This window comes from Scardinius erythrophthalmus (assembly GCF_964197995.2).
Source record: "Scardinius erythrophthalmus genome assembly, chromosome: 2".
In the NCBI taxonomy this organism is placed as follows: Eukaryota; Metazoa; Chordata; class Actinopteri; order Cypriniformes; family Leuciscidae; genus Scardinius; species Scardinius erythrophthalmus.
In genome coordinates, this window is record NC_138222.1 from 57,947,850 (window position 1) to 57,974,278 (window position 26,429).

The 26,429-nt window shown below is 36.4% G+C and overlaps 1 protein-coding gene across 1 annotated transcript; it reads left to right on the forward strand.

The window, feature by feature from the left end:
- The first annotated feature begins 1,109 nt into the window (after window positions 1–1,109).
- On the forward strand, window positions 1,110–16,430 carry f13a1b (coagulation factor XIII, A1 polypeptide b). The gene is made up of 15 exons (XM_081391662.1): window positions 1,110–1,252; window positions 3,911–4,170; window positions 5,707–5,895; window positions 7,896–8,144; window positions 8,300–8,418; window positions 8,911–9,018; window positions 10,408–10,585; window positions 10,986–11,124; window positions 11,884–11,987; window positions 12,170–12,258; window positions 13,028–13,181; window positions 13,257–13,532; window positions 14,229–14,389; window positions 15,009–15,145; window positions 15,889–16,430. The coding sequence occupies exons 2-15, from the start codon at window positions 3,915–3,917 to the stop codon at window positions 16,028–16,030; spliced, it is 2,301 nt and encodes a 766-aa protein (XP_081247788.1). The 5' UTR covers window positions 1,110–1,252; window positions 3,911–3,914; the 3' UTR covers window positions 16,031–16,430.
- The last annotated feature ends 9,999 nt before the right edge of the window (window positions 16,431–26,429 follow it).

The following is a 26,429-nucleotide window of genomic DNA, read 5'->3' on the forward strand; positions in this document are numbered from 1 at the left end:
GGGAAGTGTCTTGATCAGGTGTATATATGCATATAATACATGCACATAACATATATGCTCATAACCCTAACCTTTTAGTTTTGGCCCACCAAAAATGTTCATGAAAAGCCCATTTATAAGCCGTGGACTGCATCCACCCTCTGTTATGCAACTAGATGTAACTTGCTAAGGTCAAACTGCTTTGACAAGCACTCGTATTGTACCAAAAGCATTACATCTTCTGAATTAAAGTTCATGGTGAAAGAAAGTTGCCTGTTCTCCAATGTAAAGGTGAGCTCATGCCTGTGACTCATAGTCTCCCAAAGCATCCGAAGGGGTCTGAACAGCATGTTTTCCCTCAGAAACATTGGCAAAATGGGATTTTTCCATATAGAATGACTGAAGCAATGACTCAAACTGCCCATTAGAGCCATAATGCAGTGAGAAAATGGAACAAGATGAAATGCTCTTATATTCTGTGCTTAATATCTTATGCATCATCGTTTGCTTCTCAGGTGAATATATCTTGCTTTAAGGATGTCTAGATGTTTTTCACTGGTAAGCAAAGAGACTGATCTGATGAAAAGTAATGGTTTACTGTAGAAATACAGAAAACTGTTCAGTATTATAAATCATATCTGTACTTATACTGCCAAACAAAGGCAATATCCAGTAATTTTGAAGCACTGGGATTTAGAAAAAATGGCTTTGATGTTATTATGATTGATTTTTATATACATTTTTCAACTTTTTTTATCAGATCACAATCTAAGAGACACTATTTCAGTTATATATCAGTAAAATTATGATTTTTATTGAAAGTTACTATGTTTTGCCTTTTGTACAGCAATATAGCATTTGCAAGTTTTGCAAAAAAATGAAACTGAATATTTTAGGCATTGATTGTAAAGTGTCTCTGCGTGTTTTGAGTCGTTGCCTAAAGAGTGTGTGTCACACAATGTGTCACATTCTACACTTTATGGCCTCATTTCTGGTCACTACAAGCCTCACACACTCACACACACACGCAGTGGTTTGCACTTCCACTCTAATCTCACACATACACAACACACCCAGTGCTTTATAATGCCATGCTAATCTGCATACATAGACACACCCACCATGAGGTTACACACACACACACACACACACACACACACAGTTATTCCAGCCCTATATAAAAGTGAAGGCAGAAGTCGTCCTGGTGTGATCCCGGACTCCAGCTTCCAGTGTCTGCAGACCAGTGCCGCCTTTCTGCCTAAACATAAACCAGGTTAGTTTACTTTTACATATTTAATAGTAAAGAGTTCACTCTAGAAGATGGAAATTGACAACTACTGTTCAAAAGTTTGAGTACTTATTAAGGCTGCATTTATTTGATCAGAAATACAGTAAAAACAGTAATATTGGGAAATATTTTTTTACGATTTAAAATAACTGTTTTCTATGTGGATATCTTTTAAAATGTAATTTATTCCTGTGATCAAAGCTGAATTTTCAGCATCATTACTCCAGTCTTCAGTGTCTTCAATGATCACATGATCATTCAGAAATTATGATGATGATTTGCATTTATTATTATTATTGTTATCAATGTTGAAAACAGTTGTGCTGCTTCATATTTGTGTGGATAACATTTTTCAGGATTCTTTGATGCATAGAAAGTTCAACTGCGATGCATTAGAAATAGAAATCTTTTATAAAATTATAAAGGTATTTACTGTCACTTTTGATCAATTTAATGCATCCTTGCTGTATATAAGTATTAATATCTTATTTTAAAAAATGACACTGAGCCCAAAGCTTTGGAAAGGTACTAGTGTATATTTGCAATTATCCAAATCCCTTCAACTAACTTTTTGTGAAATCATATGAGTGCATGGATATCCTATACGTGTGTGTGTGTGTGTGTGTGTGTGTGTGTGTGTGTGTGTGTGTGTGTGTCTGTGTCTGTGTGTGTGTGTGTATGTATGTTCACAAAAATTGATTGAGGGTAACTGGATAATTGCAAAGGACAAGTTATTGTCTTTAAAGATAATTTGTTAGTGTTTGAATTTTAAAGTTATTTTAAGTGATTGATGTATTTATATTCTGGATTTTAGACACGTTTGTGTTTGCAAATGCATTTTATGTGTGTGTTTGTGAAAGTAAGTCTGAGTGTTTACATGCAGAGCCAATTTTCCGTGTAGTTTGCAAAACGTAGCTATTTTAATATGTCCCACCATCTGTTTTATATCTACGTGATAACCGCAGAAAAAAAAAATATTGACAAACTCTTTTTCTTTTTTTTTTCTTTTTTTTTAAATTAGAATCAGCTTTTCCGTCTAGTTTACCTCGCCAAGATACTTGTGGAAAAGTGTGTTCTGCCGTGTGTTTAAGTGGTTCAGAAGTGAACAGAGACTTCACTGTGTCTGAGGTGTTACTCACGGCTCCGGTGGGGTTCACGGGCCAAACATCTCCTCAAACTTCACACCTCATTCAAGCAGACGCCCAGTTTATGTAACCATCACACAGGTGTTTGTGTGTCTGTGGTGGCACATTTTGCCAGTGTAAAAGCAGCCATTGTGCAGCCTATCATAAAAATAAGTTTTCCACATTTAAATGCCAGGGAAACACAGGAATAGGCAATTGGATGGGAAAATGCCGCCTGCATTAACAGCAGCACCAAAGGGAATCACAAGGTTTTGTGTAAAAACACACACTGTACTTATTCCCATATTGTGTTCATAAAGTCACCATGAAATCAAAATGTACAATTCTTATTTTTTGTTTAATATTGAAGTTTTTATTATAAATGATTTATCTGTGCATATCATTCTTTTTTTTTTTTTGTATTTCATTTGCCCTCATAATCTTTAATCAAAATAACTTCCCCTCCCTCTTGCAGCGACATCTCTTTTCTTCTCTGATGATGTGTTTACTGACACGAGGGCGGGGCAACCTGTCAATCGCATGAGATCAACCAATAGCAAACCACAACTAATCAATCAAGCCCCGCCCTACATTTATTCTTATTCGAGAATCAGTTTCACTCAGATATACGTCATAATTGTGCAGAAACGGCCATCACAACTTCTGTTTCATGACGACTATAATGTACAGAAAAAAAAAATCTGGTTTAGAAATAATATTTATTTATTTACTTATTTTAAACAGTTGTAAGCAAGTCATTTTGTTTCCACAATTTTTTTTAAGTTTCTAGATTTCAAAATAAAAGACAAAACACTAATTTAGTCAAGCAGATACTTTTTCAGTAACACTTTCAAAATTAAGGTCTCATTTATTAATATTAGTTAATTCATTAGCTAACATGAACTAACAATGCATGAGCGATATATTTTAAAAGCATTTATTAATATTTGTTAACCTTAATTAGTAAATCTAATTGTTCATGTTAGTTCACAGTGCATTAACTAACGTTAACAAATACAACTTTGGATTTTAAAAATGTATTAGTAAATGTAAAAATTACCACTAAGATTAATAAATGCTGTAGAAGTATTGTTCATTGTTAGTTCACGTTAACTGTTACAGTTAACTAATGTTTACAGCGAAACCTTAATATTTAAAACCTTAAACCTTAAGTGTTGCCACTTTTTCAAAGAAAGACAGAAAGAAAAGCCAAACTGCATCTTCCTCATTAGTCTAGCTTACGTTTCTACATTGGACTTTTCATATGCTGCTGTAAATCAAAGGAAGAAAGGCCAAATCCTGCAATAAAACTGTGCAGCACATGCTTTGAGTTTGTGTTTGTGTGCATGCGGTGCTTCATCCTCAATGCAAAACAGATGCCATGAATGACACCCTTCCTGCAACATTTTATAAAAATGCATGGATGTGTAAACAAAAGAAGAGGCTCTTTTACTGTTTTATCATTGAAGTCTGTATGTGATGTGTGCAGCTGACCTGTTTGCATTGTTTCTGAGTTCAGTTTAATGGCCACCACTCCAGTACCTGCCATGGCTGATCAAGAGGCCCGAGAGAACCCGCCCCCCGCCGCCACACCGTCCGTCGCACCCGCCGCCACACCCCCCGCCGCCGCACCCGCCACCACACCCGCCGTACGCCCCAAACGCGTGTCCCACCGCGGGCGCAGTGCAGGAGCCAAAGCCAGCTCTAACCAACAGGAGGGGAAAGTGGAGGAGTTTGAGCCCTTCATGTTAATGCCCAGAGGACCACCTCCACTCAATGGTGAGAATGAGAACATCTGTACTCTTTATCGGCTTCTCGAACAGGAATAAATGTAGGGCGGGAATAAATGTTGATTTTATCCATGGGGAATTGATTGGATGGGTGTGGTTTGCTATTGGTGGATCTCATATGATTGACAGGTTGCCCCGCCCTCTTCATCAGAGAAGAAAAGAGATGTCACTGCAAGAGATTAGATACAACATTATGAGGCACGAATTTTAAAAACAATGTGCACGGATAAATAATGTATAATAAACAATGCAATATTCCTTAAAAAATCTAGAATTGCCCATTTTGATTTCATGGTCATTTTAAAGTGCTAGAATATGTAAATATTGTCACTGTAAGAAATGATATGTAGAGTAAATTTCAGTAGTATCCCTTTTAATAAATCACATATTAAGAATCTTTTACGGTTATTGCAATCATCAATATTAATATTCTTGTCTTCATTTTTGTCTGTGTAAAATGTATCTCTATTTTTGTCCCAAATCAGAACTATTGAGTTAGACTAAAGTGTCAACTTAATAAAATGGAGATAAATACTGTAATAGAAACTTAATTTAAAAAAAGCGATGTCTCTCACTTAAATATGACGTCATTATTATCAGTGTTGTTATTGTTAACTAAAGCCTGAAATAAAGCTGAAATAAAATAGTAGATGAAAAACTTTAGAAAATCTTTAAATTAGGATTTGAGAAAAATAAGTACTAAACTTAAACTGATATAAAAAATAAATTAATTATAAACTAGTTACAAATAAATTAATAAAATAAGCACATAACAAAATTGTTAAATTATAACTGAAAATATTAATAGATTAATAAAAATATTAATAAACACTACACTAGTATATGAATAATACTAAAATAACACTCACCATTATTTTTCCAGTGAAAAATATCCCAACATCACATAAATTTAGCATTTCCTATGAAAACGAATAAAGCATTTAAAATGAACTACATATAAAGTGAAAGCATGATAAAATATTGTCAGTTAAAGCAAATGTTTTATGCATAACCAATTAAAATGTAATGGTGATGAATAGAGACATGAAAATTGGCTGATACGAACAAATATTTGAAATGAAAAAGTTTTTGTTTTAAAGGTTCTTTTGCGTTACATGCTCAAATTCAAAAACTTTTATTATCAGTAATAATTAATGCAGACACACTTGGTACCGTTTCTTTGTTTACTAAAATATTTGCTTGGTCTTATCTAGTCAAAAGCCCTCAACTGAAAAGCTGAAACAAATATCCTGATCACTAAGACCGTTTCCTGCATGTTTACCACTTCCACCAGATAACAGTGAGCTCTGGTCCCTCACATTTATTGCAGGAAGCACACCACTTTTATCTTGTAACATCCTGACTTTTTTGCCGTCCTCTTCCCTTCAAACCCCCAGAGAAAAAGAATGAAAGACATCCTCTGTGAGAGTCATGCCACTGTTTTTGTAGATTATTTATTGTAAAAAAGGCTAATTGATGGTTGAGCCTTTGTGAATGTGTTGACAGTCCAGTTTCTGTCCCTCAGAGTATCTTGATGTCTGGGACGTGGATGTGCTGAAACGACCTCAAGAGCTCAATAAACAAGAGCACCACACACACCTGTACTCCAGCGACTTCCTCATCGTGCGTCGGGCTCAAGAGTTCCAGATCAAGATCACATTCAATCGGCCCTACAAACCGGCCGAAGACAAGTTTGCACTTGAGTTTGTCATAGGTGAGTCTTCAGAGAATTCAGCTCAACGTGTTCACAACAGTGGGTGGTGAATGATGGGTTTTAAAATGGAGGCACACATAACAATTTTTTTGAACTGCTTTAAAATGGCTTTTTGGTCACTTATAGACAGACAATGTATAGAAAACGACACATACATCAAGACAATTTAACTATAAGTTCTCTCACCTAATCCTAGCCCATCACTTGAAGCAAAAATCCATCTTTCTGTCCTTTTAAATGTCCGTGTTAAAAGAGCGCGTTGGGTCGTTTAGTGAAGCTTTTGTACAAAACTTTTTGGTAAAAGTTTGCTTTTTTTTGCAGATCAATACATATTAAATGTTTGCACTAATCTTTAATACTGCTGATAATGACCAGTACTGGCTTGAATAAACCATAAATATGGGTCATAGATCAGCGCTTTTAATACTTAAATATTGAAAAAAGCACTTTTTTTTTTACGTGAGTCAAAATTCCAATGTTTATTAGTCTAAATTGAGTATTGTGTAAATGAGCGCCACTATATCTCAAATTGGTAATCTGGAAGTCTTTCCATTTTTTATTAAATCATTCTTCACTCTTAAAAAAGGTTCTTTATTGGCATTGGTTCCATTAAGAACCTTTAACATTCATAGAATCTTTTCATTCCGCAAAAGCTTCTTAAAGTAGAAAAGGTTTTAGAGTTTTTAGAATGTTCTTCACACTAATAAGTAAAAATGTATTCTTTTAAGAACTGTTCAGTGAACGTTCTTTAGTGAACCAAAAAAGGTTCTTCTACAGCATCGCTGTGAAGCTCTTCTTTTGGAACCTTTATTTTTAAGAGCGTACATGTTTTTTGAAGCTTCCTTCTGCTTAAATGATCAGTTTCCCCCTTTTGCAATACCTAAGAACTATTTAAAGAGGCATATTGTCCATCGCAGCAAAAAAATGTAATTCTCTATGCATTTTCTGGATGTATTTGACAGTGAAATTTCACAAGAGATGCCATTGTTCTGCAACTTCTGAGCACCATCAACACTTTCCCTTCTCGTTGGCACACTTCCCTTCAGTGACAAAACCTTGTGCACTTCTCTTTTTTTCTTGATAATATTTACACACCCAGATATTTGCACATTGCCACTGATATTTAAGGAAACTGAGCACACGAGCTGAGGGAAGTCAGCTTGATGGCTAGTTGAGCAAGGTTCTCTTTCCTGGAAAATGATTTTAACAAACAGACCAGGCAAACCTTTTTGAGAAAACATAGTTGCTCCGAACAGACTTTGCCATACGCAACCATGCAAAAGTTTGGGGTCAGTAAGATTTCTACTTTTATTCAGGAAGGATGCATTAAAAGTGACAGTAAAGACATTTGTAATGTTTCTATCTCAAATAAATGCTGCACTTTTGAACTTTCTGTTTATCAAATTATACTGAAAAAATGCATCACAGTTTTCACAAAAATATTAAGCGGTTTTCAACATTGATAACATTAAATATAATTAAATAAAACAGTTATTTTAAATTGTAATAATATTTTACAATATTACTGTTTTTATAATAAATGCAGCATTGGTGAACATCTTTCAAAAACTTTTTTTCTCCTGGAAAATCTTACACTTACTTTTAAAAAAGTAACGCTTTACAATAAGATTCATTAGTTAACATTAGTTAATGTATTAACTAACATGAACTAACAATGAGCAATACATTTATTGCAGTATTTATTTATCTTTGTTAATGTTAGTCAACAAAAATCCAGCTGTTCATTGTTTCTTCATGTTAGTTCACAGTGCATTAACTAATGTTAACTAATACAACCTTTGATTTTAATAATGTATTAGTAAATGTTGAAATTAATTAAACCTAAGATTAATTACTGATGTGAAAGTATTGTTCATGCTAAGTTCATGTTAACTAAGGTAGTTAACTAATGAACCTTATGGTAAAGTGTTACCAATATTTGTGCATAATGATGAAGCCTGTAATGCTAATATTTTGCTGTGATTGTCGTTGTGCACCAGGGCCGAGTCCTCAGTACAGTAAGGGCACCTACATTCCCGTCTTCCCCACTGCGGATCGACAGAGTCTCTGGAGGGGTCGGGTCGTAGAGACCAGCGACAATGTTGTCACGATGGGCATCACACCCTCACCAGAGTGCATTGTGGGAAAGTACTTGATATATATCGGTGTGGTGACGCCCTACGGCATCCGCAGGACCAGGAGGGACCCGAGCACCGACGTCTACATCCTTTTTAACCCGTGGTCATCAGGTTTTACATTTCTTTCTTTCTGGGAGAACAACCCATATTATATAGGCTAGGTTCTGTTTTTGAAACATATGGACGCCAGTGCGCATTGAAATTGTGTGCATGTGTTAAGGAAAAGAAGAAGATGTGATGCATGATAACTGATGTTTCTTTGAAAGCTGATCCCGTGTTCTTGGACGATGAGGAGGAGCGTGAAGAGTGTGTTATGAACGAGCTGGGGATCATCTATCATGGAGCATATGACGATGTGTCCGAACGGGCCTGGAACTACGGACAGGTTTGCTGCGGCTTCCTTGTGTTCTTTAAATGTTCAGATGAATGTGTTTAATTTTCTCTAATGTTCAGGAATAACCGAGTGCCTTTCATTTGTCCCATATAGAAGATCAAAAGTTGTATCTATTAACATTAGTTAATGCATTAACTAATGGTAACAAATTAGACCTTATTGTAAACTGTTACCAAAATTCTATACTATGAAGTAAAAATGTATTAAAAAAACAATTTTATATTCAACAAGTGATTTTATGCACAACTTTATAAGTACAACTTTATAATGTACAGTGTGATGGACATTTATTTTAAAACTGGCTAAAAATGACATTTAATAGCATTATTAAATATTAGTATTTTTTATTATCTTAAGTAAGTATTGATATGTGATGACAAAGGGATATTGTGCATCCTTAATTATAACTAAAAGGCTGTAAGAATATTTTTCTTGTTTATGAATAGAAATATTGCAATTTTCTGTATTTTGTTTGTTTTTTAGTTTGAGTTTGGTATCCTGGATGCCTGTCTGTTCATTCTGGATAAAGCAGACATGCCGCTGTCCAACCGTGGTGACGTCATTAAAGTGACCCGCGTCGCCTCGGCCATGGTGAGCGTAAAATGCAGTACCTACTGCTGTGAATATGAATCAAACAACAACAGAAAAACAGAAAATCACTCACTGCTCTTTATTAACTAGCCCTGGTGGAAAAACAACAACAACCACAAGTAAACTTGCAGCCAGACTAATTCAGTATACTTCAAGTGTGTCAATGATTAGTTTACTTGAAGTGTGCTATTTTGGAACAACTAATTTTGTACTAAGTATATTTTATTTGTAATTAAATTGTAGTAAAGCATAACTTGAAGTGTATTTTGTGTACTTTTGTGTGCTAAATTGGAACAACTTCAAGTATATTTAGTATACTTTTAGTATATGCCTGTGTAGGGACTAATTACATGCTTGATTAGTGATATTAAAGTGTACTTTATTTGTGTTACAAGTACATTACAAATTCATTATGAGTGTCTTCGAAACACACAAGCAATATAGCATAAGTGTATTATATTTGAGTAAAAAGTATATGCTCAATAATACCTTTGGCTTATTCTAAATGCTACAAATTGCACACTTTGACTTCAACAACAAATGAGCATTAATAAACAAATAGAACTTCGTACAATATACTATTGGCTACTATAATGTATTTTGAAAGTATACTTTAATGCATTGTTACAATGATCATTTCCAGCACACAGTTAAAAAATATACTTAAAATATATTTAAGTAAAGTGCAAATAAATACACTTTAAAAAAAATAAAATGAATTTTCACTTTAAGTATATTTTTTCTAAAATATATTTTCAGAAAATATACCTAAGTACAATTATTTTAAAGTGTGTTAAAAGTTGTATTGTGAAATCAGGAAAAAGCATGATGCTAATATACTTTTAATATATTTAAAGATAGTAACAATTTTTGTTAGTATATTTGCAATGTACTATTGAAAAAGGGAATATATTTCAAATACAATAATGTATAGCCTACTTTTTTCACTAGGGAGTAGCTTTAAAAGGAATTCATTTCTTACTTGAACACTGCTGTTAAATGCCCTGGTCGAGGAGATAAACATGCTGGACTGTGTACAGCTCACTGAGGGCGGGGTCTATGCTAATAGGGCGGAGTCCATCAGAAGTTGTGGGCGGGGCCTAGGCATTTCTCACATCACATTGCTAGAATCTACAAACGGCTTGTTCTGAGACACCGCTTATGATTTAGGGGGAATAAAAAGAGAAGTGTGTGGATTTTTATTATTTTACGTTCAAACACCATGTAAAAGTGAATTTTGCATCACAGGTCACCTTTAATACTAAAAACACACAGCATTTTAAAATTTCCACATGATGATTTATAATGTGTGCTGTTGGCGAAACAACACATCGTTTTCAACTTTCATGAAGTTATTGTTGAGCTCACTTCTTCCCTGGCTCAAAACAGCTGAACTCCCGTGATGACGACGGCGTGTTGGTGGGAAACTGGAGTGGAGATTACACGTATGGCGTCCCGCCGACGTCCTGGACCGGCAGCGTGGAGATCCTCCTGGACTATGCCAGCACCAAAGGAACGCCGGTCTGCTACAGCCAGTGCTGGGTCTACGCTGCCGTCTTCAACTCCTGTGAGAGCTCACTTCAACAGGACAAGACGTTCATTTATAGGTCACATGATCTCCGGTCTATATGTAAGGGATAATGTATATCCAGCTGGTTGTTATCGCTGAAACCCTGACAGGGTGATCTTGTGGTCTTGTATCACGCTGAAGGGGAAACAACCAGCTGGATGTATTAGCTTATTACATTACATTGTATTAGCTTGTATTGGATGTATTGGATCTATCTATCTATCTATCTATCTATCTACCTGTTAATTATCTTAAAATCCATTACAGTGCACAAAACAATTGTTATAAACCGTTACTTTTGACAACGGTCATTATTGGCGAATAACTGACCAATCAGAACCGAGCATTTCTGAGAGCTGTGAAATGAGATGAATTATCATCTCCTTCTTCCCCACAGTCTTGCGTTGTCTCGGGATCCCCAGCAGGGTCGTGACAAACTTCTTCTCCGCCCACGACAATGACGGAAACTTGAAGATGGACATCATTCTGGACGAAAACGGAAAAGTGGACCGGAATCGCACCAAGGATTCCATCTGGTTTGTGCTCTTTTACAGCCTGCAATTTAGCAGTACAATTTTTGGGAACACTTTACTTAAAGCCTATATAGATAATGCATTATGCAAGTATTTTAATGCTCTAACTATGTCTTGCAATGTACCTTATAATGCACTGTATGGTCTCATGAATTATTGTAACCACAGTTATAATACATGATAATACTTATTTAATCATCAAGCACACCTTTAGAAAGAGTAATGTATTAAAAAACATGAAAAACACCACATTTCAGAATCTGCAAATATTATAATGCATTTAACTTTGGTTACAATTATTTATGAAAAGATATAATGCTTTATAAAGTACATTATGAATACCTTTACAATGCATTATACATTAAGTACATAACTAAATATGAGTTAAAATTGTATAATTAATTAAAAATACATACAACACGTCATGGTAACACATTTGGAATTTCAATTTCACAAAAATTTTTTTGTTTTGGATCAAATGTTTTATATATGGCACACATGTATTAACACAATTGCATAATATTGATATTGTAATAATACTGTAGTTACGCCCTGCATCATGATGTAATGCTGCACTTGACGCAGTTCATTCATTTTATTTCACTTTAATTTGTACAAGGCTTTTTTGTCCACTTATCTTGAACTTGAGGAGGATTTTTTGTTCATTTTCGCAGTATTTTTACCCCAAGGCCTTGTCAATCTCTCACCCTGTTGCAGAATGGGGCTTATGCAGTAAATGACTTGCTTTATCTTCTTCTGCAGGAATTATCATTGCTGGAACGAGTGCTACATGGCGAGAGCTGATCTGCCCTCTGGCTTTGGAGGATGGCAGGTTGTGGACGCTACGCCACAGGAGACAAGTGATGGTAGGACATTCTCTCTCTCTCTCTCTCTCACACACACACACACACACACACACACACACACACACACACACACACACACACACACACACACACACACACACACACACACACACACACACACACACACACACACAGCATTTGTTTGTTGTTCTGTGATGTCACTGAGGCTGTTCTTCTGTCAGGTATGTTCAGGTGCGGTCCTGCATCAGTAGCTGCCATTAAACACGGTCAGATCTGCTACCCGTTTGATGCCCCTTTTGTCTTCGCTGAGGTAATGCAAGCCATGTGACAGGCCTCATTTACTCCTGGCATTAAGATGAGTTTTGGTCGATCGGATCACAAGTAGACGAGAGAGACGCATTCCCATTTACACCTGGTGTTTTAATCCGTCTCTTCTGTCCACTTTCAACCACTTCTGTCCTGATTTCTTCAAGGGGAGGGTCTATGGGCAGGAAATGTTTGGGTTCAGATCTTTCAATTTAATGGACGAAATAAGTTTGTGTAATTTACATATGAACACGACCGGAGACGATGGAAAAACACGGAGAGCATCAGCTTTAGTTTCTGCTCTGACAGCCACAAGATCAGCCGAACGCTGTGAGTGTGTGTTAGATATCAGGAATGGTGAGAGAACATTGTGCTTGGTATGTTTTTGATCTTCAAACCAAACTTGGGTCTCCAGCCGACAATCCGGTCGAATGCATTTTCCACAACCTCTGGAAGTGTTTGAAAGTGGACGAGCTCAAATTATTTTAGACCCGTTTACACCTGAATTTAGCACTGTCCACTTGTGATCCGATCGACCAAAACGCATCTTAATACCAGGTCAAAGAGTCCTTTTTGCTTTTAACCCTTAGGGATCTATCTATCTATCTATCTATCTATCTATCTATCTATCTATCTATCTATCTATCTATCTATCTATCTATCTATCTATCTATCTATCTATCTATCTATCTATCTATCTATCTATCTATCTATCTATCTATCTATCTATCTATCTATCCATTCACCTAATCTATCTCTCTCTCTCTCTGCAGGTGAACAGTGACGTGGTCTTTTATCGTAGACATAAAGATGGCACACTGGACGCGGTGAAGGTCAATACCTCTCACGTGGGCCGCATGGTTCTGACCAAAGCCGTGCTGCACGATGGCCGTCGAGACATCACCAATCAATACAAGTTTCCTGAAGGTGAGAGAAGTTGCTCTTGGATGTAAATGTCAGATAACCAGGATCGACTTCCATTTTAAACCTTTCTTCCCTCAGGGAGCCCAGAGGAGCGCCGTGTGCTGGAGAAAGCGGAGGAGTTCGGCTGTCAGAGGGAGAAATCCTCTCTTCCTAAGGGTGATGTGGATGTGGAGATCCTCAATCTGGACGTTCGCGTAGGGGACAACTTTAACGTGACGCTGCAGTTTAACAACCGCAGCGACCAGCGGCGCAGTGCAGACGTGTACATCATCGGGACTGTGGTGTATTACACCGGAGTCCCGAGCGGCGAGGTTGTGTTTAATACACCCAGAGTGAAACTAGAGCCACTGCAGAGTGAGTACACGTAGGAGAGAGGAGGGCTGGGTACACAAGTTTCTCGATTCAATATTGATTCACAAGTTTGCAAAAGTTCTCGTTTTGATATCGATTCATGTGAATATTTATCAGTTACAGTACATGTCAAGGAAAGAAAAAATCTCAACTAATGCTTGTAACTGTACAGGGAATAATGTCAGGTGGTACATTAATATAATTTTAAAGGTCCTGATTTGTATACAAACTGTTACTGTTCTTGTTATAATAACGTTATAGTAATAATGACATAATTATGTTTCAACTAGTTTTTTAAAAATATAAACATTTACACAGTGGCTGTCATAACTAGATTTATATAAACACATTCAATTTTGAAGAACAGGTTAAGTAAAAATATAATTCATATTTAATTCATATATTTAGCAAACTTGAACAGCGATCTGTCACGCTACATTGAAGTGCCAAAATGGTAATATTCATAATAAAATTGACTGAATTTGAAAGCTAAGACTTTGTTTCACATCAAAAGTTACAGCACAAAGCTTATTGTAATTTATTGGTTTGATTAAAGAAACGATATCAGTAGGCCTACATAGAAAGGTGATTTGATTCAAATCGAGAAATATCGAGAAATTAATCAACCCAGCCCTAGGAGAGAGTGTAATATGATTGGATCTATACTCATGCTTTTAATGCTCCCCCTGCTGGCGATAGGTAAGGAGGAGAAAGTGTCTGTGCGCGGCGAGGACTACATGCACAAACTGGTGGAACAGGGAAACATCCACTTCATCGCTACAGGAAAGATTAAAGAGACGGGTCAGATCATAACAGCGATGAAAGTCATCACAATGCACAACCCCAAACTCATAGTGAAGGTCAGGCATTACTATTACTGTTACTGTACCTCTCATTTACATTAAAACCAGGGTTTCCCAAACTGCCGTTGATGAGGGAACTGAAAAAGCTAAAGTATAGATAATAAAAATAATTTTAAGATTATTAACCTTTTAATCAAACGTATTATTATACTTGTATATTATTATATACAAATAAAACAATATAAAAACTATATAAATTTGAAGTTTAATGATATCATAAGTTTAATCATATTAACTGTATTTGGTCTCTTATTAATTGAAATTAAATTTAAGTTAAATTTCCTTTTTTTTTTTTTTTTGGTCAGACAAACCCCTTTGACCTAAAATAGGCCTATTTACTTGAGGGACCCCTGAGATTTTAAGTTTATATATGTATATATATATATATATATATATATATATATATATATATATATATATATATATATATATATATATAAGCTGGGTTCTGTTCCCAGGTAACACACATACTGACAAAATGTTGTTTGAATGGACTGTAAGTTGCTTTTGATAATTGAATGTAAATGAATCTGCTGCCCTCTGCTGGTAGACTATAGACTAGTTCATGTCTCTCTTCTTTCTCTCTCTTGTCTCTTTGCTATGTCTCTCTGTACAGGTGACTGGTTCTCCAAGAGTGAGCGAGGAAATGTATGTCTCAGTCGAGTTCACCAACCCGTTTAAGTTCAGTCTGGAGAATGTGGATCTGCGTATGGAGGGTCCTGGAATCATGTCCCTCAAATACAAGCAGTACAGGTGAACACTGTCAGACTGACACCATTACATCGAAATTGCACATATCTGTACATATTACATTTTAAAGTCCGCGTGAACCGGAAGTTGCAAACGTCTTTTCTCCAGTGCTGTGACGTATTTCCCAGTGAAACGGAATATTGAACAGAGGGCAGGGTTTTACTCTAGCGCTCCTCCTCTCCATCTCTCGCTCATTACAGACTAACGGTTTGAGGGGAGTGATTAAGCATTTCCCAAACCAATTCTTCAAACCTACGTCATCAGAGAAGGGATGCCATTCCAGACCAGAAGTAACTTTTCAGACTTTGATTAAAGATTACGACGGCAAACTATTTTTTTCTGTGTTTTAACTTGCACAGATTAATTGTTCACCATAAGACTAGTAATATGCGCTAACAAAGTAAATAGGGTCAATTTTGATTTCATTTGGACTTTAAATGCAATGCATGCAAGTAAAATACATATATGTTAAAATTACCATATTACACTAATTAGTGTAGAGAATAATGTGCGGTGCAAAAAAACGCAACTCTTTTTGTAAGAGTGAAATGTGACATGAACATGTTTTATGTGAGATTCACATCACTAAAGTCATGGGTTTGATTCCCAGGGAATGCATGAACTAATCAGATGTATACCTTGAATGCAATGCAAGTTGTTTTGGATAAATGCATCTGCCAAATGCATGAATGTAAGTCCGTACTGCATGTTTTGTGTCATTCTGATGTGTGTGATGTGTTTTTCAGTCTGATTTCTCCAGGCACCTCTATAACGTGGACGGAGACATTCAGTCCCCGCCGGGCCGGCTCTACTAAACTGATGGCGAGTCTAGACTGTGCTGCGCTCAGACATGTGTACGGGGAGACTGAGCTCACCATACAACCATGAACGCCACAGAGGATGAAGCTGAGAAACACACATCTGTAGTCTTTGACCAAAGAGAAATACCATATAAACTCCAGCATAGCATGTACTCTATAAACATACTGAAGCATGTTACTGGTGCATTATATTATGTTTAGTCAAAAATACAGTTATTACAATTAATATGTGCTTATATCCATAGGTTTAAAATAAAGTAAATAAACAAATCAACAAAAAGTTTTTTTTTCCTTGAAAAGGGGGAAATAAGCACAGAAAACAAAGTCGAGTGAAAGTCACTCCACAACACTTTTTTTATTGAATTAAGATTAATTAATCTCATTATAGAATTCACTCATTAGGTATGAATCTTAACTGATGTATAAAACAGGAAAGATCAATCATTCAAATAAAAAAGCAGTGCCCATTGTAGCGTCATTTTTACAGAAAAGACCATATGTGTGTTGTAAAGGTGGATTTCCTGCAGGGGTTCAGTCTGCAAGACTTGCCGGAAGACTAAAGAAACATTATTAGCAAGATGGTAGAAAACTGCACATTTCTTGTCTATTCCACCCACTGCCACTGTTATAGCAACGACGGAAATAAGAGCAGTAACAATAGCTTAAAATTTGTGGGAGAGCATTGCTATAGTATAGAGAGTGACTTTAAAGAGTAGGTTTAAAGAGTAACTAAACCCTAAACCAACTTTTTTTAGTTAATGATCTGTAAGAATGGGGCTTTATTAGTGCTGTTCATTGATTCAAGTATTATTTTTTTTTTTTGACATTTGTGTTTAAAGTGTTTTAATTTGACTAAATATGGTGTAAAAACGTCTGAGTGCTGCCCTCTTCAGGTTGAACAGTGGCTACTGCAGTTGAATTTTCCTATTGGAAGTTGTGGTACCCTCTGAGGTCAGAGAGTACCAGCTAACCACGCCCTTGCCTACAGAGAGATACATCTCAGATGCACGCCCCCTCTCCACTGGGCTCTGCCTACTTTTCCAGCATTTTTCAAATATTGCCAGTGGGTGGAGTCAGGCTCTGACCAGGGCCCGTATTCATAAAGAATCTTAATGCAAAGAGTAGCTCCTAGTGACAAAATTCTAAGAAAATTCTTAGAAATGTGGGCGTTTACTCTTAAAATTAAAGAAAAACTCCTAGTAAAGAAAAAAGTAATTCAGAAAGCATCTTAACCCTTAAAAGAGGTCTTAAGGTCAAAATTGTTAGGAGCACGGACGAGGACTTTTAAGAGGCTTAAGAGTTTCTTTAGCAGAGGAGAAAATGGCAGAAAGACGAAGAGGGAGAAGAAATGTGTTGCAGACAATAGATGACAGTGAGTTAATAAGACGCTTTAAATTAGATCATGCAGGGATCATGTTTGTGACAGATCTTTTTAGAGACACGCTAATATCTCCGACACAGTGCAGAAATGCCATAGGGCCCGAAATGAAAGTAATCACTACATTACGATATTTGGCAACTGGGAAAATTCCATGTTTGATACATTAAAACCAACATTCAAACCACTGCTTAAATAGACATGCCAGCAGTCAGTGTAACTGGAAAGAGTGGAACAATTTTTATCATTCTAAGCAATCAAATACCTTATAGGAAATCAACAGCATGGTAAATAAAAAAAGGATTTATATACACATATATATGTGTGTGTGTGTGTGTGTGTGTGTGTGTGTGTGTGTGTGTGTGTGAGAACGATCAAATAGGAAAAATTACGCATGTAAGTTCAAAGTGGAGGCTTAGAATAGACCCTATACTTAAAATCACTTTTTTTTTTCCTTCTTGGACAACCAACCAATCACAGTCTTCAAAAGATTGTGTCATACATAGCAACGGGGTCAACCCCGCCTCCTCACTAAGATAAAAGTTTTTGTATTTTCCTTACTCAGAGTTGCTCTCAGATCGGTCCCGAATCGCTCTTAAGCTAAGACTCCTACATAAAAGTTTTTAAGCTAAATTAAGAGTTTTCTGAGAGGATTCTTAGAATCTTTATGAATACGGGCCCAGGGGTTTAGTTACCCTTTAATGACAAAATATGGTTATGTTAAAATAGATACAAAATAGATGTATGAGATGATGATAACTTATATTATTAATTGTACCCAGCATATATGAAAAAATGTTACCCGAGAGAGAGAGAGAGAGAGAGAGAGAGAGAGAGAGAGAGAGACAAAGAATTACATTTTTTCAAATTATATATTTCTAAAACTCCATTTGCGAAAAATGGCATCAATCATTAGTGTCGCAAACAGGAGGGGCGACCCCCCCGCCTCACTACATTGGACTATTCCATTATCTCACTTTTACTACGCATCTGTGAAAGTGACAAGGCTGTGCCAAAAAAATGACGGAGATAAAGAAGTGATTGACAGACAGAGTGTACAGAGTAGTAGACAGAGTAAAAATGAAGCGAAGCTAGCTACCCAAGCGGTGCTGAAAAAAGGAGGAAGCGGGAGGAAAGCAAAAAGTCCGAAAAAGTGCGCGGCACGAAAGATAAACAACACGCAGTAACAGGAGGACTGGGAAATAGATCCCCAGAGCAAGACGAGTCTAAACGCGAAAATGTAAAGTTTCGAAGTTACCCAAGCGGCTCAAATAAAAGAAAAAAAGTGAAAAGACGCTGATAAGTATTTGGGAACGCTGCCAACGATGACAAACTTTTTTATGGCTACTGTTGGGGATAGCCTACAGATCAGGACAACAACGTCCAACGCACAGAAAAATCGTGAAGCAAAGAGGACACGGAGATCGACAGACAAAACTGAGCAGTTTATGAATCATGATATTTAAAAAAAAAATCTCAGCCCTGAGATTCTGTCAATTCTATTACGAAATTCAAACAATAAATAGGCCTACCGTTTTGCCGTTTTAATGTGATGTGACAGATTCCTATAGCGGCACGAGAACTGATCATATACCTAATAGTAAATAAACACGAATTAACAATGTTGAAAGATACCGTATAACTTACCGAAATGTAGCCTATATTCCTTATTCATAATATCGATCAATTAGTGTTTTTCAACCGCGGAAAGAGGTAAAACAGCTGGAGAACAATCGTCACATAACATTTACCTCAGGAAAGCCATTTAATTGGCTAGAAAAAAAGGGCTATAGAGTATTTGGCTAAATATGTGTACTATATTACTTATTTTAACCTTAAATTATACCAGCTGATAGGTTTTTTTTTTTTTTTCTTGAGAAAAAGTAACGCCTGTCGTGTGAAACGTTACCTAATATTTATCCAAATAAGTCATTGAATCAAATCACAAGAATTGAATCGAAATGGTGAAATTTGCCAAGCAAAAAAAAAAAAAAAAAAAAAAAAAACATAGCTTACCAGAAATTGTACCATGTAAACATTGTAACATGTTTCTGTTTAGGAGTAAATAAGTGTATGCAGCGTTTAAAGGGGACGTTTTTTTCTCCTCTCTAACCTTTACTTCCCCGTAGATTAGCTTTACCTCCCTATCCACCATTCAGTCGGTACATATTTTTTTCGTTCTCTTTTAAAGATTGGATGGGTAGGGGCCCATAGCCTACCTTCGCCTTGGGCCCCCGATTTGCTAAATCCTCCACTGGATAGATGACGTGACTAGGGTGACCATATTTTAGTTTTCAGAAAACATGACGGGGGAGTGGTTTGGGGGAGGCGTGGTTAAGGGGTGGGGGCGTGGTTGGGGTGAATGCATCAAAAAATACTTGACAAATGCATTCACAACCTTGCAACTATGTTATTGTACTTTAATACATAAAGTAATACATCCTTTCCATTAAATGTTTGGCCCGCAAAAATAGAATACTAATAGAAAAAAAAATTCAGCTTTTAACAACTTTTACATGACACTATTTCTTTTCATGGCCATAGCATAGGTTAAAAATCTACTACTAAAATAAAAAATCTACTACAATATTTCAGTAAAAAAAAAAAAAAAAAAATCAATCCTCCTGATGTTCTCTTGTAGCCTGTACTTTCTTTATGTGGGCTTCTAGGTCACTAGCACCGTTATTTGACACTGACACGTGCCAGCTGTGCAGTTCAAGCATTCTGCTTTACACGGATCCCGACCGAAACGAAAACACGGGATTTTTCTCTGTAAATATGTGATGACCTACCCCTACCCTAAACCTACCCGTCACTGTGTGGTCCGGATAACCGTATAGTCCCCGTATAACCGTATAGTATATTAATATTTTAGTAACTACTTTTAACTAAGAAACTCTGATTAACAAATTAGTAAGTAATAGCGCTCAGTTGAATGTGGTAGTTCCAACCCGATCTCACGGCAATTTGTAAGAATTTTATGAGGTGGCTAATACAGTGAATTCGTACGAATGACTGACCACGACCCTAAATCTACAAATCGTACAAGTTGTTACGAATTGGTATGAACTGGTCATGAGATAGCGTTGGGTAATTTGTCCCCTTTTCTCTCTGATTACATTTACTACTTCTCCTCTCTCTGCCACCTGCCTCTTTGTCAGATTGTTCGTTGACTACTGATGAAAGAAGTATCTTGTTGCACACCCGTTCTTCCTTGTCCTGTCGGGGATTCATCTAGCTGCAAGTATTATACTGTTTATGCTCTAACCAGCTCTCTGTGTCTAGTGCTGCGCTTGACTGTGCTGCTGCAGATCCCCGCTGTGCGTCTACTGTGTAGTCTCCTGTGTGACCAGAGGCTAGCCGCCAGCTGTGCCCGAGCATACGCTGACCACTGTCCAAGCTCGTATTCTAGATGATTTCTCCGTTGATGATTACTGGCCGTATGTTTTGGCTGTTTCTGTTGTGATTATTTTCAAGAAGATTTCTGTTTATTCGCCCTGCTGGTGGCATTTACATTCTATTAAAAGACTATTTGACTGTCATTCGCTACTGGGTCTTTTCTCACCTCACAACAAATAATAAATGCGCTTTTGTCTATTATTGTCCAATACATTGTGGTTTAAGATTAGGCTACATACAATTAATTAGAGGTAACAGTAAGATACAAAATGAACTGAATCTGACCACCATGAAGGCTGATATCAAGGAGATGTGCACTAAAACATGAATCACTACAAACACACACAGCAAAGTTCAGCCTCAACTCCCAAGCAGGCCAAACCAACCAGACTATCTGATGCAAATGGTACAAACCAGAGCCACGAGCTGTCCAGAAACTCCCCAAATAACCTTTTCAGTGAAAAATTCCCCGGGGTGGGGGGGGGGGGGAGTGGGGGGAAATGCACAATCTGCATTTCAGCCATGAGAGCAGCGACAATACAATCTCCTTAATCCAACGGAGAAGAAATTATTGCAACTCATAAAGTGACTTTTGACACTCAAGGACCGATGAATTCAATCTTCAACCACTTCAAGAATTGACCATGCAAGGTATACATTTAATGAGGTGCTCTGAAATAAGCTGATGGTTCTTTTTTATACTAAAATAGATTGTGCTCCATAGTTCTATTTCCTGTTTCCGGTTCCACATCACTCACCCCTTTACCTATGCATGCATGTATGGATGTATGAATGTATTTATGTTTGTTTAGTGTTATTTATGTTTGTGATTTAGTTAATAAAACTTGTGCACAATTATGAATTTGATTTCTGATCCTCTGTTTGCATACAAAGTCCCTTTTACGATTTTGTTACAGTATGCTCTAATTTCTGTACATGCTAAGGAATAATTATTTTTCAGTGACGATGAAAGATACACTTTTCTTAGAATAAATGAATAATCAAAGAGCTCATTGGAACTGATTAATTGATTGTAATATTAATTAGCTTACCTCAAAGTTAATCTAATTAACTGACCCAAATATTAATAATTAATCATAATTGGTAATTATGGATTATTATTAATATTTCCCCTTTGAGTTAATGTCATTAAAGTGAATATAATCTATTAATACCAAATAACAACTTTTGATCTGGATAAGATAGGTGATTTTTTTTCTATTTTATGATGCTAAAAAATAAATCACCTGATCATCTTCTGCCATTCTTTGCAACAAATTATGCATTTTGTTAAACACCGTTACAAAGACCACAGACTCACATAAAAAGCCAAGAGTCAAACTGGCCAACTAAAGGAAACACTGATCACCATAATGGCGATTTTTTTTTTTTAAATAAAACATCTACGCCTCTGTTAATTCTCAATAAGAGCTTCTGCTGAGATCTTAAGAGATTTATGGTCTTCTTTTATTTCCAGTTGATTTCAGGCTGTTATAGTTGAGAGTGCAAGCATAATGTTGAGCCAACATCACATTGTAACATTGATTCAATGCCATTACCATTGATTTTTTTGGATGGAATTAAAAAAATGTATGTTGATTCAATGCAGTTAATGTTGACATATTAACATTGATTAAACATTGTTTCGATGGTTGCTTGCTATCTGGGTTGTTTTCTAAGGTCAATGTTTGCCACCTCTTAGAAGTTAAAAATCTGACACTTGAGTACTGAAATTGTGGATGTGTGGAAGTAATGTATAATAAGTTAATAAATATTGATGTAATGGAAATGATTTATGTCTTTTTTTTACTAGATCCTGGATAAGTATACATATTAAATAATGTTTCTTAATGGGAAACATCTGTTATTAAATCCATATCTTTTTGTTGTTTAGAACAAATAATTTCTATTAACTTGTAGTTTAAAAAATGAGAATCAATTGATTATTAAATCTATATGAGAAAACAAACCTGACTTGACTCATACATACATCTGAAGCCATTCAAGTTAGGTTTATCTCTCCTTCTCAGCGAGAATTAAGTGAGAGTCCCGTTTTGGTTGTATAATCAAATATATATATCAATGTATATACATAGTAGTACCCAAGCCAGTAAATCATTCACAAAATGTTCTGGAATGTATGTTAATTTCATGTTGGTCAGTTCATTGTTAAATGAATGCAGGAGAGTTCGTTTTGCAGATTGTTTCTGTCTTTCCATGGTCTCTCTCTTGCATTTGGCCTGCATTCTTTAACACCCATAAAACCTTATCTGATTGTTGTCCGGGTAATGGAGACCGTCTTGTTGGAGGATGGGATGCAGATCCCAGAGAAGTTTGAAAGTTTTTATGGTACACGTACCAAATAAGTGTGTCTGATCTGGTCTCAGTTGTTACATCACCAACAGTACTTTCTTGCAACAGATGAGATATTCTGAAATTTGAATACGTTCTTGCACACAAACAGACATCAAGAATCATTAACAATCATCATGTGAATCACAGCAATGGAGTCATGTTTCATGCTGCAATACATGTGGCGCAAGGGATGTCACCATTTTTGAAATTCATATGTTGATTCTAGATTTCTGTGTGTCTTAATTTTTTTTTCCCATAATATATTTTAAAAATCAAAACTCAGAATATCTGATCTGTGGTGAGAAAGTATTGTTGGTGATTATTATCTGTTAATAACAAACAGCCACTTTTGGTCAGGGATAACATTATTGAACTATTCTACTTTATGATGATAAAAATCACCTGATCATCTTTATTTCTGGCTTACAACAAATTAAATGTTTTGGTAAACACTGTTACAAAAACCACAAACTCGCATAAAAAGCCAAGCATCAAACTGTCCAACTAAAGAAAACACTGATCATCATAATGGCGACCAATCATTCTCATGAAATAGTTTTCATAGACAGTGGTCACAGCCAGGTTATGTGATGAATTTATTCTGGGGGAAAAAGTTGCAGGCATCATTAATGAAATTCAGTTTTGGTATTTCAAATCCATATAGTAGTAGATTAAACTAACATTTACAGTATACAATACGCAGTCTTACCCGGTTTGTGGATCGTATTTGTGTGGGTTGTTCTCTGAATTATGGAGGCACCTTACAGATTCCTGTAAAGTTTGAAATTAAAAAGCGTTTAAATGTATTCACAATCTGCAAGAACCACAAAACTGAATTTTCAGTTTGAATAAGTTGGCCATCACAGTAAACATAAGAGACAAAACATATCAGTTCATAAATCTTAAAGATGCCACGCAGCGCCTCTGATATCTTACCGGTTCGTGCCGCCTTCTGCCTATACAAGGCCACCAGTGCAGGTGTGTGTTGGTCAAGCACAGCATAGAACTGGTTCCGTATGTTGACGTTTGTGATGCGTTGGAACTCAGCACAAAGCTACAAAAACAAAAACAAACAAAAATAATTAATATAAATATATATATTAAGACTACTAATATAAAAAGACTAATACTCGATTTGCAACAGAAAACACATTTGTGATGCAACATTGTTGAGCAACATGGTCACATGCAAAGTGATAGTTCTTACACACAGTGAATAGTGGCATTTGCTGTTCCATTTGAATGTGATACATATTAAAAATTTGGCATAGAAATATGTGTGAAGAGTGGCAGAAAAGAGAAGTGAGTCTGTTTTTACCTGTGATTCAATCCGAAGAGCCGGCCATTTCCCCAAGAAGTCCTTCACCTGCACAGATAAAACAATCAATATGAAACCAGTCAAATTATGCAATCAACCTCTTTACAAATTAATGATACAAAATTTCAACTGAATGTAACTTGCCGATAAAGTTGCTCTCTGGTGACAATGTAGGTCTGGCCTGCACATGCACACAAAAACAGACAGCAAGAGATTTAATTTTTAAGAGACGTTTGATTGATGCTAATGAATTAGGCTCCAAATAAAAGAAATGGTGAAAAATAGTTACAGCCTAAATTAACATTTGAGTCACCTTGATTTTGGGGATGCTCACTGCACTCCTTCCACTTAAACCTATAATGAAAAGACGTTTGCAAAGGTTTAATAAAAACTTGCATAGTTTATTCGGTAACTATTATGTCCATAACCTTAACTTTGTTTGAGTAAAAGTTAACATAACTGCTAACGTTAGCCACTAGCTCATTTGGGTGCATGTAGATAACATCACATTGAACTTGCCAGTGCAGGGCGCTTAACACAAACAGCAGCAACACACTCAAAAACAGAATGACTATCGCTTGCTGAAAAGAGTTATTGACTAACGTTGCCCTGCCACGACATTAACAGTAGCTGCTAACGTTACACAGGATATTCTGTAACTAGCAGGCGGACTGACGGCAATCGCGCCCGCGGCACCGCGCTTGCAACTTAAAAATAGCCTCGTCTAACAGTCAAATATCACGTGTAATATGATATTCTTACAATATTACAACAAGCAAAGTAGTTTTGAAGTGTTTTGGTTACAAGTTGTTTCATTCTTGATAACACGTCGCTCGAGAGGGTAGCCATCTTGGATAGATTTTTCAGGTAACGTCAGCTGCACGTCATGACGTCATATCACGTGATCGACAGTACACTTTAAAATAGTGAGTAAACCAGCGGTGTTCACTCAGAAATGCTGAGGCACACAAACTAGGGGTTGCACGACTACTGATTTCTGCTAGTCGATTTCTTATCAAAACAATACTCGAGTTACTCGACTACTCGTCGTTCATGCTACTGTAAATGAAAAGACATGAAATAGCTAGATCTTATCAATAAACATTTATTAATGCATAGCCTAATGCAACAATTACATAAGTAAACTCTCAAAACATTGTAATTATGACATTTCATTTTTAAATTTTCATGTAACAGTCTAAAGCCAAATAAATAGCCGTTCCTGCCTTTCATTTCAGACGTCTGCTTCTAGGGGCCGTTCACATATCGCGTCTTTTCCGCGCTCAAGGTCGTTATTTCAAATGTAGGCGCGCGGCCGCGGCAAGCGCGCTCATAATGAAAGCAACATGTTGCACTAGTTTTTCCAGGCGGGTTTTTCCTTCTCATCTCCAGAAATATATCTAGTAGTAAAGATAATGCAAGGGTTAGAAATAAATTAATCCTTTGCTGAATGATAACTACTTCGACGTCATCATGGAGAGCGCAGTTTGGTTGCATAGCGACGACAGACGCCACAGGAGCGCGAGCGCTTGTAGGAGACATCGGCACGGCCGCGGGCTCTTTCCACACGTTTTTAGACGCAATATGTGAACGGCCTCTTGCAGAGTTAGCCAATTACAATATTTTTTGTCATCCTTGATGAAATACTTCCACACAAATGACGTGTGGTGTCTATTGGTGACGTTCGCCATTTTTAATTCATTTATGGTTTATGGACGCTCGAGTAGTCGATTGTTTCCGACAGCGTCGACTAGTGGTTGAAGTAGTCGATCTATCGACTACTCGACTAGTCTATGAAATACATATTTGTTCATAGACATTAATAGTTTAGGTGGATCAGCAAGAGATTTTAACTGTAGTGACATCGGTCTTCAATTCAGTGGAGTAGAAAAGCTCAGGTTCCTTCTACCTTTTTAATAAATATCAAGTCACCTTTATTTATACAGGGCTTTTTACAATACAGATTGTTTCAAAGTAGCTTTACAGAGATAACAGGAAAATAATGCAAGAAAGTTT